This window comes from Penicillium solitum, assembly GCF_028829755.1.
Source record: "Penicillium solitum strain IBT 25940 chromosome Unknown utg000004l_segment0_segment0, whole genome shotgun sequence".
In the NCBI taxonomy this organism is placed as follows: Eukaryota; Fungi; Ascomycota; class Eurotiomycetes; order Eurotiales; family Aspergillaceae; genus Penicillium; species Penicillium solitum.
The window spans coordinates 3,583,336-3,598,235 of NW_027072124.1; the positions used below are offsets into that span (position 1 = coordinate 3,583,336).

The following is a 14,900-nucleotide window of genomic DNA, read 5'->3' on the forward strand; positions in this document are numbered from 1 at the left end:
TATCACACCGTATTATTTTCAAGCCATTGGGAGTGGAAGGTACTACCCCCAGCAAATGTTGGCTTTGCAGAACAGCTGATGTCGGGAATCTGCTGAGGTCGTTATCACCAGATAAGAACGATAGGAATATTTCTCCAAAAAGCAAGAATCATTTTCCAAAAGTAAAAGTAATTATAGAAAAATCAGGTCATCTCGATCTACTGACTTCATTCCATTATTACATCAGAAGTTGGCCTATAGAAGCCAGGCAGGGTTGATGTCATCATAACATCAGCAGGGACACATTCATGGATGCTTCCAAGGTTATCCTTTTGGTGGACGAACCTTTTTATACAAACCAAAGTCCACTAAAGCTAGCAATTTACTACATCTTGAGTTCTACTTCATTCTCATTCTCATCTACCCATCCGAAATACGACAATGGCTGCCAACGCTCAAAAGACCTTTAAACTCTCCACTGGTGCTCAGATTCCTGCCATTGGCCTGGGAACCTGGCAGGACGAGGCTGCCCAGGAGGCAGCAGTCCTCGTAGCCCTCCAAGCAGGATATCGCCATATTGACACGGCAAGATGGTAAACTTCTAGACCCAACGCACGTAACGAGGCTGACTGTCATAGCTACGGTACTGAGCCTGCTGTCGGCAAAGCCATAAAGCAAAGCGGCATACCCCGGAGCGAGATTTTTGTTACCACAAAGCTATGGAACAACAAGCACCATCCTGATGATGTTGGTCAAGCATTGCAGCAGAGCTTGGATGATCTGGGTCTGGAATACATTGACCTCTTCTTGATGCACTGGCCCGTTGCCTTCAAACGTGGAGATGATCCATTCCCATCCGACAAAGACGGAAATCTGATAACTGAAAATATTGACTACCTTGATGTACGTCCAATTGAAAACAATGGCAAGATTGCCTACTGACCGGTCAAAGACCTATATAGCAATGGAAGGCGTTTTGAAATCCGGTAAAGCCAAGGCCATCGGGGTTTCGAACTTCTCCCGACAGGAAATCGAGCGCATTCTTGAAAAAGCGACAACCAAACCAGCTGTGCACCAAATGGAGCTGCATCCTTGGCTCCAGCAACAGGCTTTCTTCGACTTCCACCAGACGCATGGAATTCATGTGACGCAGTATTCGCCATTCGGCAACTCGAATGAAATCTATGGTTCCCGCGAACAACATGGTCTGCTGGTAAATAATGAGACATTGGTTGAGATTGGAAAGAAGTATGGAAAATCTTCGAACCAAGTGGCTTTGGGTATGTGTGCCACCTTCTCATTTGAGATGATATTTCTAGAACTAATTAATTTTTGTAGCCTGGGGTATCTCACATGGTCGTTCCGTGATCCCAAAATCAAAGTCGCCAGAGCGAATCATACAAAACTTTGATATTGCCTTCGAGCTTGAGCCTTCGGATATTGAAAAGATCAATTCGATCGATAAGAAGATCCGGTTCAATGACTCGAGCAAAGACTTTGGTTACGAACTCTTCACAGACCTTGACGGGAAGCAAAAGTGAGAGATTTCTTGATTCAGGTATTGCGGTATCGTTGGTGTAGCTCACAATGATTGGGTTGTTCTTCGAAAGCGAATGAGATTTTACTTTCTCAAGTACAAATGATGAAATGACTTTTTCCAATGAAATGTGAATACCATTGAACTACTCTGGCAATGTATTTGTCAGCCTATGCGGTGCACCGCACGCAGTGAGCCCAGGTGAATCACAACACTGATTTCGGGGCATCGGTAGCTAGTGAATCAACCTCTGGAACCTCGTACTCATAAAGTTGGATGGAATCCCATCTCTATCCAACATCTTGATGGTAATTGCCACGCCAGCAACTGAAGTAAATCCCCTACATTATTGCGCAGAAGCCAGCCGAGTCCAAAACTGCCAATGCTCTTGATAGAGACGTGGATGTCTATGTGCATCCAAATTTGGTACAATACTACAACAGTCTCAAAGGAATATTCCTATAGGTCTCTATACCTATACTAGTAGGAGCCACAATCCTCGCAGATATACTATATACTTTGACCCCGTCTCTAGATCTATCTTAACCCGACGACCTAATTTATAGTAATCTAAAATACCACTAACGGGTAATATAATATAAAGAGAACGTTCGTTACTAAAGTAATTATATCCGAGATATAGCTTAGTTTTTTTAACTAAGGAGAGAATCTTCGTTAAAATAAAGGTTAGTATATAATTTTACTATGGTTTAGATAGTCCTCTATCTTCTAGTAGGAAGATATCTCGAGCTCTAAGTAGGATTTAAGCTATTAAAGCTTTATTCCTAGGAAGATTAGTTTAAGCGGGGATAGGAATCTATTAATCTACTCTATAGTAACCGGGAGTAATAGTGTCGGATGCCCGGGTGCCTAAGGCATCACATGTAGATAGATCCCAGTTAGTTTGCCTGCTCTCTCTTTTCCTCTCCTTCTCCTCTTCGTCCACCATAATACATACAGTGCTTTCTCTATGAACTTACAAGTATTGTATCAAGTAGCCCTAAACGTAGATTTAGTACTAGAAAAGGCTTATTAAGCTATACCTAACCTATAATATTTAGTTAGATCTCAATTTCGATAATATAGTAGAAGACCTTGATCATGAAGGGTGGCGGGAGTGTCATCCCGTGACACCCAAGGGAAAATCGCTGCGCAGATTGCTGAAATGATCCAAGAGATGCAGTCTATTGAGCTTTTGCAGCCTGGACCCGCTGGTGGAGGACTATGTCGGGGTCCGTTCTTCACAGATTATAGTGCTGGGCCTTTTAAGGACACTACTGAAATGGAAGCTTGGTTTAACCACAAGCTAGATATCTGCAAGAGCGTCCATCAAGCCCCAATAGACATTCCGCCGTTCCATTTCACTAAGTTTGTCCTTACACACCACGACATCAGTCCTCGAAACCTGATCTTAGGTCAAGATGAACAAGTGTGGTTGATTGACTGGGCATATTCTGGTGCATATCCCCCTGCCTTTGAAAGTGCAGCATTGTCAATCCTGCTATTTTTCACTGGTTTCACTGAAGCGGTGTTATCCCTTATTTCACGCTACCCCGAGGGGGAATGTAACTTGATTCAATTGTATATGGATTAACCACCGCGGCATTGGCCTAAGGGAGGCTTAAATGGAAGCGGACGACACCCGTCACGGCGTACCATATTATCCCACCAGGTCAGAAATAGTTGGCTGAAGGAAATTCCGTTGGACAACAATGACATGAAGAAATTTCTCAATGCTAAAATTTCTCTTATTCGTTCGCTTCTACTCAAAAAGGAGCGTCTGGATAGCAGAAGAATAGACAGCATCCAATTCTTTTTGAATTAGGATTGTATTGTGTAGCAATTCTGTAGCGCTGACTAGAGAATTTGGGCACTACTGATTACAACCCAATAAATTCCCACTCTCCCAAAAAGTACGAGAGGAAGAGGTACTGTACATATGTACCTGTATATACGGGATTTTAGGCCGCAGTCGAGATTTTCCCGATCGGGGTGCCGCTGCTTTATGAGGGCGCTCAGGGTCCTGCTCACTGAGTATTCAACAGCACAGAGCTATCACTAACGTATAATGCTATAAAAAGGGGGCAAATTTGCAATATCATAGGGAAAAAAAAACACTACAATAGTTACACGTTTATGATCTTATTCTCGCACATACAACGCTGGTCTCTGAATTTATATGGATCAAAAAGTGTACTTATGCCCAGCATACTACCTACTCGTACCTGGGTGAACATATAGGTGAATATTTTATGGTGGGCTTCAGGCAATCGCATGAAATGTGATACCGAGAGAGGATCGGTCATAGGTCTTTAGGATTAGTATAACCGTTGCGAAGGCCGGACAATGCTGACATCTCACAGTGGATTAAAAATGATTTGGATTCATTGATCTCAGAAAGAACCGAAGAGGCTCACGTCCTGAATGCCCTGCTTCTCGTATTCTCTGAAGTAAATGGCCATTTCTTTGTTCTTTGTGATATATTCCCTACTGTAGTACGGTCGAATTCATAAATCAACCCTTGCCCAACAAGTTCCTTTCTTCCTTTGAGCTAGCGCTAAAGGTCCACTCGAAATCAGTTTCATCACTTTATTCTCCCTCGTTCTTCTTGGGTTGTTGGCCAGGCCCTCTTTAATCTACCAAACGCTCCGCTGTCTCCACTTTCAGCTCCGCCCCTTTTAGACCCCGGTATATATTTACTGACGCTCAATTAGTGCTATCCGCTAATACAGCCACATCTGAAAATTTTATAGTTTTCCCATTCGATTAAGGGATATTATGCGGCTCTCTAGGTCTCTTCATGAAATCTTTTTGGGATCCTCGACAAAGTACGGAGTATGCGAAGGTCCAAGCTTTTGCTTAATTGGTGAGGCTCGGACAACTTTCTCCACTGGCCGGGCGTATTTACCGGCCTACCGGTACTACTCCGCATTTTGGCCCCCAATACATATAGCGTGTGGTGGGTCAATGCCTTTTCCTATTTCAAATTAATGCTCGGCCCGGCGCTTACGGAGTACTTACCCTATACGTTATCTAGACAGTCCAAACGGGGTAATGGCTATTCAGGGGCAGTTTTACTTGGCGTTTTCACAATTTTAAATAGACGCGGAAGCCCCAACCTTCTCTTCTCGAAGCTAAATGGTCTCTTGAATTCGACAAAAAGAAAAGATGACACCATGGTCAACCACGTTATTTGCACTCTCGATACTTCGATCAGCATGTGCAATCGATTTTCCGACCCCTCTACCTACAGACATACAATATATGACATCCGAGCCACCGAAGCCCACTGAGGGATTGCGGTTTCATCGCCGTGATGACCTGGAGACTGTGACCCGAGTCTTAACCGATGCTACGTTATGTGGGTTTTTTACCGACAGTATAGGTCCCGGTTAGTACCCTTTGAAGACCACTTGACTTCTACCAAGGAATCAGTGAATTAATTCGGCACGTTTCTCAGATAACATGGCCCCATATGACTGCAGTAGTGACTACAGTTGTGTTTATCATATGTCAAATACTGCTTTTCCCGGCCTCGTGGGTTGTTGTTCGGACAACGACTGCGGGTTTACGAGCACTTGTTACAACAGTGCAAAAATTTCTGCTACTCCGTCGATAACTTCCGGCAACACAGCCTTCGCCCTTTTTTGCACGGAATCTACAGCAGCAGAGTGTGCGACGTTTACATGGGGAGGCGAAGACTTCACAGACTACCACTGTTACAGTACTCCTTTTATTTATGCTGTATTCACTACAGCAACAGTCGGTACACCTACGAATGGATCAGTCACTATGGCGACTCAATATGTCACAAAAATAGGTGATGACGTCTTGAACACCTACGCCTCTTCATTTGAGGTGTCAACCTCAGGTCAAGCGACGACGACGACAGCACATACACACGCTGGTAATTCTGGCAAATCCCATCATTCATCGAGGTCTTCAGGCACAATTGCAGGTGGTGTTGTTGGGGCCGTTGCAGGCTGTGCTTGTATTGGAGCCGGTGTCATCCTATTTCTGAGGAAAAAGAAAAAATCGCCCCAGCAAGACCAGTCGAACCAACTAGGACAAGACGGGTACCAGTCTGTCCCAGAAGACCAGTACAGTCGAAACGATCGGAAATTACATGTGGAGCTCGAAGCAAGTGACCCATGTCAGAAGATTGCGGAGGTCCCTGGAGACAGGTCTCACAATGTACCACATGAACTTGACAGCTCTCACAATGTACCACAGGAACTTGACTCAAAAGACCTTCATTGCCGAACCTGATAACAGGAAATGGTGATATATTACATTCATATTTATCTCTTTGCCCTTTGGCCTCACTGCCTGTATGTACAAAATTATTCAACCAGCAGTCATGCTTTTAAAGGCACTTTCAATGTCAAACGATTTAATTAAGAGGAAGAATGAATGAATCTTGTAACTGAAAACAGTAAATATGTCATGCGTACAATGTTTCCCATACGACACTTCAACTGCATTTAAATGGAGTAGGTAGCTAGCGTGAAAGTAATTATAAGAAGGGAACAGATTAAAAATCTGTGGAATAGTACGAGCGACATAAGGGAGTATACGGAGGTACCTGTTGACGAGGACGGCCCCCAATACTCCGTACGTAGTATTTGTAATAAACCGGGCCAACATCGGCTGAATTCCCGAAGAAAACCTATTATGGCAGGGCTTGGTAATGATCATGCTATATGTACACCCGGCGTCGGATTACTCTGTACATCCGCGGGGTCCACTGGGTCCAGTTCGGGATGCCAGAGACTCACCGCGCTTTCCAGAGCGACGATCGCAATTTCTATAGGATATTGAGCCTCCCAAAGCCCCAATTTAAATATAGGAGCAATTACTAGCAATGGGGGCCAAAACATCACCCGGGGTTCCGACTAACGGGCGGTATCGCGAGGGCCCACTGGCTTGATGATCCTCATCAAATAGTTCCTCCAGGGCTGATTGTGTGGACTACATACTTATATACAATCAATTGTTTATCTCCGCTAATGGGGCAGTGTAATTTTGAGCCCCCAAACTACGTTAAGCGGCCCCCGTAAGGCAGAATGGCTATCAACATATGAACAACTGAGGCTCGGGTACAAAAGATGCCCAAGCACTCTTTGATTCACCAGGATCCAACTCCAAAACGTTGCAATGTTCGCCAAACATTCTCTGATTCTCGCAGCTGTGGGGGGCGCCCTTGTGACCGCAGCCCCTAGCGGTCAACGCTCTATACCGGCCCCTTGTGCCCAGATTTCCCAGCAGTACATGCATGATGTTAAAACCGGCAGTAAGAGCGACCACCTGGGACGGTCAGTCTCAATGTCAATCTCAATAGACTTGCTGACAAGAACTAGAAACACCCACGTTTCCCGGTGCATTGGCTTATGAATGCCTACAATCCATGCCATTTGATCCAAAGAGAGGAGCTGCCTTTGTCGAAGACGTGAAGAAATACATGCAGTGGCAGTCTAACGCCAATGTGTTGAGCAGTATGTATAACATGGGTATCGGAAGAGTCGAAAGAGTCATTTTAACCTTCTTTTTCTATCATAGATCCTCCGGCTTCGTATCTGTCTCCTCCGGTTGATATATGGGGTGGCTTGGACTATTTGCAGCAGCAGGCTGCCGACAACAAATTTGGCAACCAATTTGAGTTCGACACTGCTCTCTCGGACTTCTTTATATCTGTCAAGGATGGGCATCTATCCCTTCTACCATGTTCTTTTATGCCATTCATGTTTGTGGGCCATGAGTCCTTAGTCTCTATCTCCTCTGATGGTCTCCAGCTGCCCCAAATCTACACTTATAGTATGTTTGTTGACCTTATATGTGGAAATACTAGAACTGACGTGGCTGCTCAGATGATGCCGAAGTTCTCAAGAGTAACCCTGATGCCGTCTCACCCATTGTGACGATTAACGGTAAAGAGGTTGTCTCTCACTTAGAGGGGGTTGCAGAGTCCCAGTCATTCCAGGACCCTGATGCCAGATACAACAATGTGTTCCGCTCCCGCTTCCGCTATGCGAGCAGTGACCAAATGCTGGGAGCATTCTCCTTCGGTCCGGGTGGTATATGGCCCGGATCTACAGTGTACAACCTGGCATACGCCAACGGAACAACGTCCAAGTCCGAAGTGAAGGCCATTGCTAGGAGCGGTAATTTCAAGTTTGCGGACGGTAAGGCGCTTTACAAGAGTTACTGTCTGCCTGCGCCTGATACAACTGCTACAACCACCAAGGCAGCTCCTTCGACAGCGACTCCAACGCCCACTAGTTCCGCCCTGGCTTCTTCTTCGGCTCCTGTCTCCAAGAGCCCATCGGCCACTATAAAGCCTGCTCCGACGGGCTATCCCAAGGCCGCCATTCGCGACGACAACAACCTGATCGCCGGATACCTACTGAGCGAGCCCGGGCTGGAGGACACGGCTGTGCTGTCTGTTCCTACCTTCAGTGTTAGCGATATAGAGGACGGAACCGATATTGTTTCCAGTCTCGCTATTGAGTTTGTTCAAAAGGCTGTTGATGCGGGAAAGACGAAGATGATCATCGACCTGAGCTCCAATCCCGGAGGCGACATCAACTATGCTTTTGATCTCTTCAGACTATTCTTCCCCAACAAAACCCCGTACTGGTCGTCGCGCTTCCGTGCACACGAAGCCTTTAAGCTTATCGAAAAGGTCGGCTACTCGTTCCCGCATGATTCGGAAAATGCCAGCTTTGAAACGCTCGTCCAATTTGGCTTCTACAACTTGAAGACCCCCGATCAGAACCACACATTTGAGTCGGCTGAAGAGCTCTACGGGCCTCATCAGGTACTCGGCACTAACATGAGCACGGCTAACTCGTTGGACCTGGACCTGGTCTCGAGCGATGTGAAACCAATCCACGGCTTCGGCGGCATTAAGTCCAAATGGACGACTCCCCCCTTCGCCCCGGAAGACATCTTGATCATCACGGATGGAGCCTGTAGCTCCGCATGTCCTACCTTTGTCAAGATGATGAAGTACGAAGGTGTGAAGACCCTCTCCTTTGGCGGTCGTCCGCAGCACGGACCTATGCAGGTGATGGGCGGTACACGAGGTGCACAAGTCCTGCCTGGAGCCACTCTTGTGGAAATTACGAGCGCCTTGCTTGATATGGCCACCGAGAAGGAATTGCTCTCGAAGAGCGAGCTCGAACAGCTTAAGGCGCTTTCCCCGGCTGAGGAAAGCCCACTTCAGTATGGCCAATTGCAGGTTAACCTCCGCGACGCGTATAGCAAGCTTGATGAAGACAGCTCCATGCCCCTTCAGTTTGTCTATGAGCCGGCTCACTGCCGTTTGTTTTACACACTGGAGAATTTCCTGCAGCCGGCAACTACGTGGAGTGCCGCGGTCAAGGCTATGTGGGGTAGTGGAGAGTGTATTGCGGGTTCGCGCCTGAAGTGACACCTGAATCGACCTATTTAATACTTGCTTTTGGGGCTTCTACAATATGTAGACCAAGAAGTGAGGAGGGAGAGAGTTGATTGCTATGGAAGAATCTACCAGCTACCTCTACCCATTGAGGGGTTGATGTCTGAGACATCATCTGGGTGGCCTCAAACCACCATTTAATACTTGCACTGTTTTATCTTTCATTAAACAACATGTACTTTACTCATTCTTTTCTTTGGATTTATACTTTCTTATTTCTTTCTTTGAAGCTTGCATCTATACAATCACATCCTTCATCCTACGTGAACAGTATTACAAGAGCCTCGAGCACCCATGGACCAGCAACTTAGTTGACTAGAGCAGTAGCTAGCTCTAATTTTGCGTTTTGTTTCTTTGATTTTATCTGTGTATTTTGTTGATTTGAATCGTGTTACCCAGCCCGCTTCGGCATTCTATTCGTACGGTACACCCCTTTCTTTGGCATTTGAATGAAAATGTCTCCTGAGATAGTAAGATCCTAGGAACAAAAGTGACTGGTGTAAGATAGTCCAGTATACCGGAGGATGTATTAATCCTATAGTTATGCTTTATAATTTAGATTATATAATCGAGGCTCTATAACTAGTTAACTAATATAAATTGCTAGGAAAGTCGATATAGAAATATAGAGATTTGAACCCTATTTTGATTGGATCCCCCATTTTACGATACAACTTGAATTGACAATGTCGCGCGGCCTAAAATCTGGTGTACATGAAACGAGGAAATGATAGAGCGGTATCCCATAACCCGTATATGTAGATTTCCCCGGCTGAACCGGAGTACAAAAGCCTTGAATTGGAATTCATCCGACCAATGAAACAAATGTGCCTCGTGCCTTTATCCGAGGCAGTCTTACTAGGGCCAGTGGAAGAAAAGCTGAAAGAGGGATATTCGTACTATATCCAGCATATACCTGTACTCAACCCAGGTGTTGCTATCATTTTTATTACGCGTGTCTGAATCTCATGTTGGATATAATAACTAAATAGTCAACTAGTTAACTATGTATATATAAAGGGTATTACAATTTAGTTTAAAAACTAAAACAAATATAAGTAAAAAAGTATTTTATACTACTAAAAAAGTATGTTTAAAAATGCCAAGACTTGTATTTTTATGGTTTTTATGAACTTTTATACAAAAATGGGCTCAAATGGGTTCAAACGGGTTATTATTGGGTTATTGGGTTTAACCTAATGGGTTCTGCCGAAGTCTAGTTATAAGAAACTGACGATTCTATATTCAAATCAGACAAACGTGGAGATGTACGATATTGAACATAGTGATGGAATTCATCGGTTTGTTGCGATCCTTCTCAACTTCTTGTGTCGCCTTATCATGCGGAACTCTCAAATCTAAGCAGCAACATGGCGGCTCTACCCATTCGACCCAGACAGTCCGTGCGCGCGAATGCAGTCTGCGGGCTAGATAAGACTTGGGTGAATCTGCACCTTTTCCGCAATCCTTTTGCGCATAAGCCAGCCGAGTCCAAAACTGCCAATGCTCTTGATAGAGACGCGGATGTCTATGTGCATCCAAATTTGGTACAATACTACAACAGCCTCAAAGGAATATTCCTACAGGTCTCTGCACCTGTGCCAGCAGGAACCACAATCCTCGCAGATGTACCATATGCTTTGACCCCGTCTCTGGATCCATCTCAACCCGACGACCTAATTTGCAGTAATCTGAAATGCCGCCAAAGGGTGACACAATACAAAGAGAGCGTTCGTTGCCAAACCAATTGTATCCGAGATGTGGCTTGGTGTAACATTGATTGCCGAACTGCAGATCAGGCTCGGCATGGTATTGAATGCGCTTGGTTGAAAAACCAGGGAGAGAATCTTCGTCAAAACGAGGGTCAGTATACTTTTGCTATTAAAATAGAAGAACTACTTAATAAGGATATATGCTTAGATTCTATATAAGAAGTAAATAAATAGAGAGAGGCTAATCTTACTACTAATATACCTAAACTAATTAGTAATAGTAAAAAAACTCTTCATGAATTCGGATATTAACAGCTGACTTCATCCTCCACGGTTGTACTATTTACCAAACGATGCACCTGTGTGGGTCATAAATTTTCCGTTCACTTTGTCCCTTCCGTGATCGCTTCGACGCTGAATGTGTAGGACGACTGGGAAAATTCTGTTGGCGAAAACATCTAACAACATCATTGAACGTCCTCTCTATATCCGAGCCAGTCTTAGCCGACGTTTCATAAAACCAGCAGTCTAGAGATTCCGCTAGCATGCGTCCTTCCTTGAAGGACAGTTCACGCTGGGATTCCAAATCATTCTTCGTACCCACCAGGGTGATGGGCGAGCGACACGGGCGCTTGGAAGGTGATAGCTGTAAAGTATTTTCAACCTCCATTTCTTTTTTCACTTCTTTGATATTGTCGTAATACGCTCGAACGTGAGAGAAGGACTCCCGCGAGGTGATGCTGTACGCAATAATAAATGCTTCCCCATCGCGAATGTAATCTTCACGGAGGGCAGCATGTTCATCACGCCCCGCTGTGTCTATAATCTGGAGGACACAAGGCCTGTTATCAACCACCATTCGCGTGCGATACGAATCATTGAGCGTTGGTGCGAATCCCTCAGCGAATTGTTCTAGACAAAACTATGGCCAAAATTAGTACCATCCCGATTAGAATAGGAGAAATACATAACAAACCCGCACTGCAAGCGCTGACTTTCCCACTTCCTCATCCCCAACCAATACCAGGGTCAATTTATCAGACATGGAAGTTGACGAACCCCGGAGAAGCTGGAAACAATGTCGATGAGTATCTCAGAAAACGCCGTCACTGAAATCTCAATTTCCAAGTTGAGCGACTAGCCACCAGTTCGCTAATGAGTGTGGAATGAGGAATAGTGTTTTGGTTCGTGGAGTATAGCATATATTATGACGTTAGCCTTTTGTGGCCTTTGGATACAAGTTGAAAACTAAACGATTGTTTTAACGAGGCATGTAATGAAGACTAAAAGACTCCTGGAACTGGAATTGAGTTGTGAATCATGAATGGAAAATCTGGCGTCACCTTTGCCTTCGGAGTGATGTTGACGCCATATAAGTGGGATTAGCTGCTTTGAGCGATAAACCTTATGTTCTCAAGAGCGATCGATCGGGATGCTAATGTAAATGGAACCATTTGGACAATTAAGTTCATAGATATTTGCAAGTTCTTCTACACTCTAACCATTCACGGTGCGCCGTACCTACATCATATTAGTAGTCTCGTCCTGACCAACCTTGGTTGCTTTAGAAAACGATAGACAAATGACTGAAACATGCCTTCGTAATTCTACGTCAGGGAGCTCCTCCGATCAATCCACGAGATTTAAAACACTAACAGGCACATTTTTGGGTGGCGACTTCAAATTTTGCGCTTACTGATCTTCAGCTTATCCGTAGTCGCAACCATCTACTTCCTCATTAAAGTCATAGAGATATACAAGTTGCAGTACAACGGGACTGGGTCTATCCCTTGTTCTTGTTAATCGTGTATAGCAAGAGCGGCCTCTTCAATTGATATTGCGGATAGCTGTCCTATTGGATATCGTCAAATATAAGGCGCATAAAGTCTCCTGCCTGTGATATGGGATCCAACTCGCGAGTGCCTGCTAGACCCAGTCGCTCCCATTCGATATTGTTCTAGTTTATATCCCTGCTGCTGCACGTACCCTGGTTAGCTTCGAGCACCGAACGGAGCAGGGGTCCCTGGATAATGACGTTAGCTTGAATCCTTTCGTCCACGTTATCTCAGAATTCATAAATAATTCCTGGGGAAGGATATGGGATTCCATCGTTGCTTTATGCTTTTCAAATTAAACCACACTATCCCTTTACCAAGAGGCTCGAGGAAGAAATTGGACATCCGATGCTGAACATAGAGAAGAAATTAGGTGCAAATTTTGAAGCACTCTCTCCAAGCTCAGCGTTTACATTGATACGGTGTGACTCTATCTGCTTTTCTTCGGCTCGTTTTAAAGAAAGCAATTGATTTCGAGTTGCAGAACCCCTCATCGAAGAAAATTGTTCCGCGATTCATCTACGTCAACCAGTAGACGTATTGGATAAGCTGGTCATGGGTGGCCAATTCTGATCCAATGACATTTGAGGCGAATCTTCAGTTTGAATTTCCTAAACCTAGGCGATATTGACGGCATTAGCGGCTACGGATAGTCCGTTTGACCTATCACGTAATATCACGACCCCATTATGACATTAATTCCAACCGATGAACAGGTTTCCAGTATGGACAACCTCCAGGTACTTAGAGAAGCGACTCCCATTTCGGTGACCTGAAAATGCCATGAACAATCATAATGACGAAGTAGAATCCTCCCAGCATATAAATATAGCAACTCCTCCACTTTGGCCACCTCCCAAGTACCAGGCAATTCATGACAAAACCATCTGTGTAAATTGGTCAATCCATATCTGACGTTCGATAATTCCTGTCAAAATGGTCAACGGCTCCGATTTCAAAAACCCCAACACCGAGGACGGCCAGAATGACCCCCCGGAGATCAAAGATCCTGCCGGTTCCGATGACATCGACGAAAGAATGAGTACGCAGCTTGCTTTAACCTCGAGGATGCACATGCTTCTTAGTTTTTTTCAGACCTGCTAACAATAACCACAGCCCGTGATTATAAAGAGGCCATTGATAAAGCTAAGGCCAACAAAGATCGCCTTCCCCACGCAAAGCCCTCCTCCACTGGCCACCATGAACCAACCGAGGATGGAAATGATATTTCTTGGCGGCCTGATCCATCAGGAAATCCGTGGAGGACTTTCTAGATGGGTGATGCAGGAGTTTGGTTGGTTCTTTATTGTTATTTATTCGTTTGCTACTAAATATTGAACGACATATTTTTCATTCGCTTTATGCCTGTCAAGTTCTCGAGAAACGTCTTGTCCCGATAATAGTTACCCATGGCGAGACTCGTGGAGACTAGATAGCACTTTACCTGGTTTCCGCACTAATCACCCTAGGGACTATGTTTCATTTGAGTTAAATCACTAATTCTGCGGCTCTGAGGAATCCCTACAATGCTTAAAAAGGTTTAACGGACCTTGTAGACAGTTAACGACTCTTCTGTGCGCCTTGCCTTCGGGTTTCTTCCTTCCCTCACAATGTCCATAGGCAGTACAACTGGTTGGTTGAAGTGAGAGGTTACCAAGGTGCCTTGACTGCTTCATTCTCGTTAATCATATGTCGACCTTGACTTCCTATTTTGCTGCAGCGTGACAACACCGAGTGTCTAGAGAGCATAGAAAATCATACACATTTTGTCAAAGAGACGTAGTTCATTTCTTCTTCCAATCCTCATTCGAGTCGGTGGTAAATGCGATGTTTTGTAAACCGTCGAACTGTGCATGTAACAGTTTTCTGAGTAAAGCAGCGAAGTACTCTATATTGGATCCCATAATCGGCAATATTTCCTCGAAAGCACGGTCGCTTGAGAGTGAGACACCATCTGGCATATTAATATCATCATCAAGCACAGCAGAACGACGTCGCAGACTGGTAGAAGATGTTTGCACCTCGGCCGATTCATAAACAGTATGAGATTGCTCCTTCCATCGTACGTATTCATTTGCTGTAAACACTGCTTGTCGTGACTGGCCTAATCATGTTGCAGCGATGGAAATATGCTAGCCTCTACTGATAGACCTCGCTGCTATTGCTGGGAGTAACAAACCAGCGGTAAAGGGTACGCCGGCCAAAGCAAGCTCCTTGCTGAGGGTTATACGCCGAACGAAACTATTACAAAGCTCAAAGGCATGACGAGCAGACTCCACAGTCAACTCAAGGCAATGTAACCGGCGAAGTGCTTCTTGCCCGAAGCTAGGATGATACCTGGTCATTCCGTTGTCTCAGGAGTACCCTCACTAACCTCG

General features: G+C 44.9%; 6 protein-coding genes across 6 annotated transcripts; 4 read left to right on the forward strand and 2 right to left on the reverse strand.

Annotated features, from left to right (window-relative positions):
- Nucleotides 1–420: 420 nt before the first annotated feature.
- On the forward strand, nt 421–1,520 carry N7455_007376 (aldo/keto reductase; the record flags this gene model as incomplete). Its single annotated transcript, XM_040956024.2, has 4 exons — nt 421–572; nt 618–882; nt 932–1,259; nt 1,318–1,520. 4 exons carry the CDS (start codon nt 421–423, stop codon nt 1,518–1,520), a joined length of 948 nt encoding a protein of 315 aa, XP_040813429.2.
- A 3,788-nt stretch (nt 1,521–5,308) lies between these two features.
- On the forward strand, nt 5,309–5,785 carry N7455_007377 (uncharacterized protein; the record flags this gene model as incomplete). Its single annotated transcript, XM_040956114.2, has 1 exon — nt 5,309–5,785. One exon carries the CDS (start codon nt 5,309–5,311, stop codon nt 5,783–5,785), a length of 477 nt encoding a protein of 158 aa, XP_040813418.2.
- Nucleotides 5,786–6,673: 888 nt separating this feature from the next.
- Nucleotides 6,674–8,948, forward strand: N7455_007378 (uncharacterized protein; the record flags this gene model as incomplete). Its single annotated transcript, XM_040956005.2, has 4 exons — nt 6,674–6,809; nt 6,877–7,011; nt 7,076–7,330; nt 7,384–8,948. 4 exons carry the CDS (start codon nt 6,674–6,676, stop codon nt 8,946–8,948), a joined length of 2,091 nt encoding a protein of 696 aa, XP_040813428.2.
- A 2,082-nt stretch (nt 8,949–11,030) lies between these two features.
- Nucleotides 11,031–11,732, reverse strand: N7455_007379 (Ras family protein; the record flags this gene model as incomplete). The annotated part of the gene is made up of 2 exons (XM_040955996.2): nt 11,031–11,609; nt 11,664–11,732. The coding sequence occupies 2 exons, from the start codon at nt 11,730–11,732 to the stop codon at nt 11,031–11,033; spliced, it is 648 nt and encodes a 215-aa protein (XP_040813609.1).
- A 1,726-nt stretch (nt 11,733–13,458) lies between these two features.
- Nucleotides 13,459–13,796, forward strand: N7455_007380 (uncharacterized protein; the record flags this gene model as incomplete). Its single annotated transcript, XM_040955976.2, has 2 exons — nt 13,459–13,564; nt 13,639–13,796. 2 exons carry the CDS (start codon nt 13,459–13,461, stop codon nt 13,794–13,796), a joined length of 264 nt encoding a protein of 87 aa, XP_040813545.2.
- A 510-nt stretch (nt 13,797–14,306) lies between these two features.
- On the reverse strand, nt 14,307–14,867 carry N7455_007381 (uncharacterized protein; the record flags this gene model as incomplete). The annotated part of the gene is made up of 2 exons (XM_065605613.1): nt 14,307–14,626; nt 14,702–14,867. 2 exons carry the CDS (start codon nt 14,865–14,867, stop codon nt 14,307–14,309), a joined length of 486 nt encoding a protein of 161 aa, XP_065461467.1.
- Between the last annotated feature and the right edge of the window lie 33 nt (nt 14,868–14,900).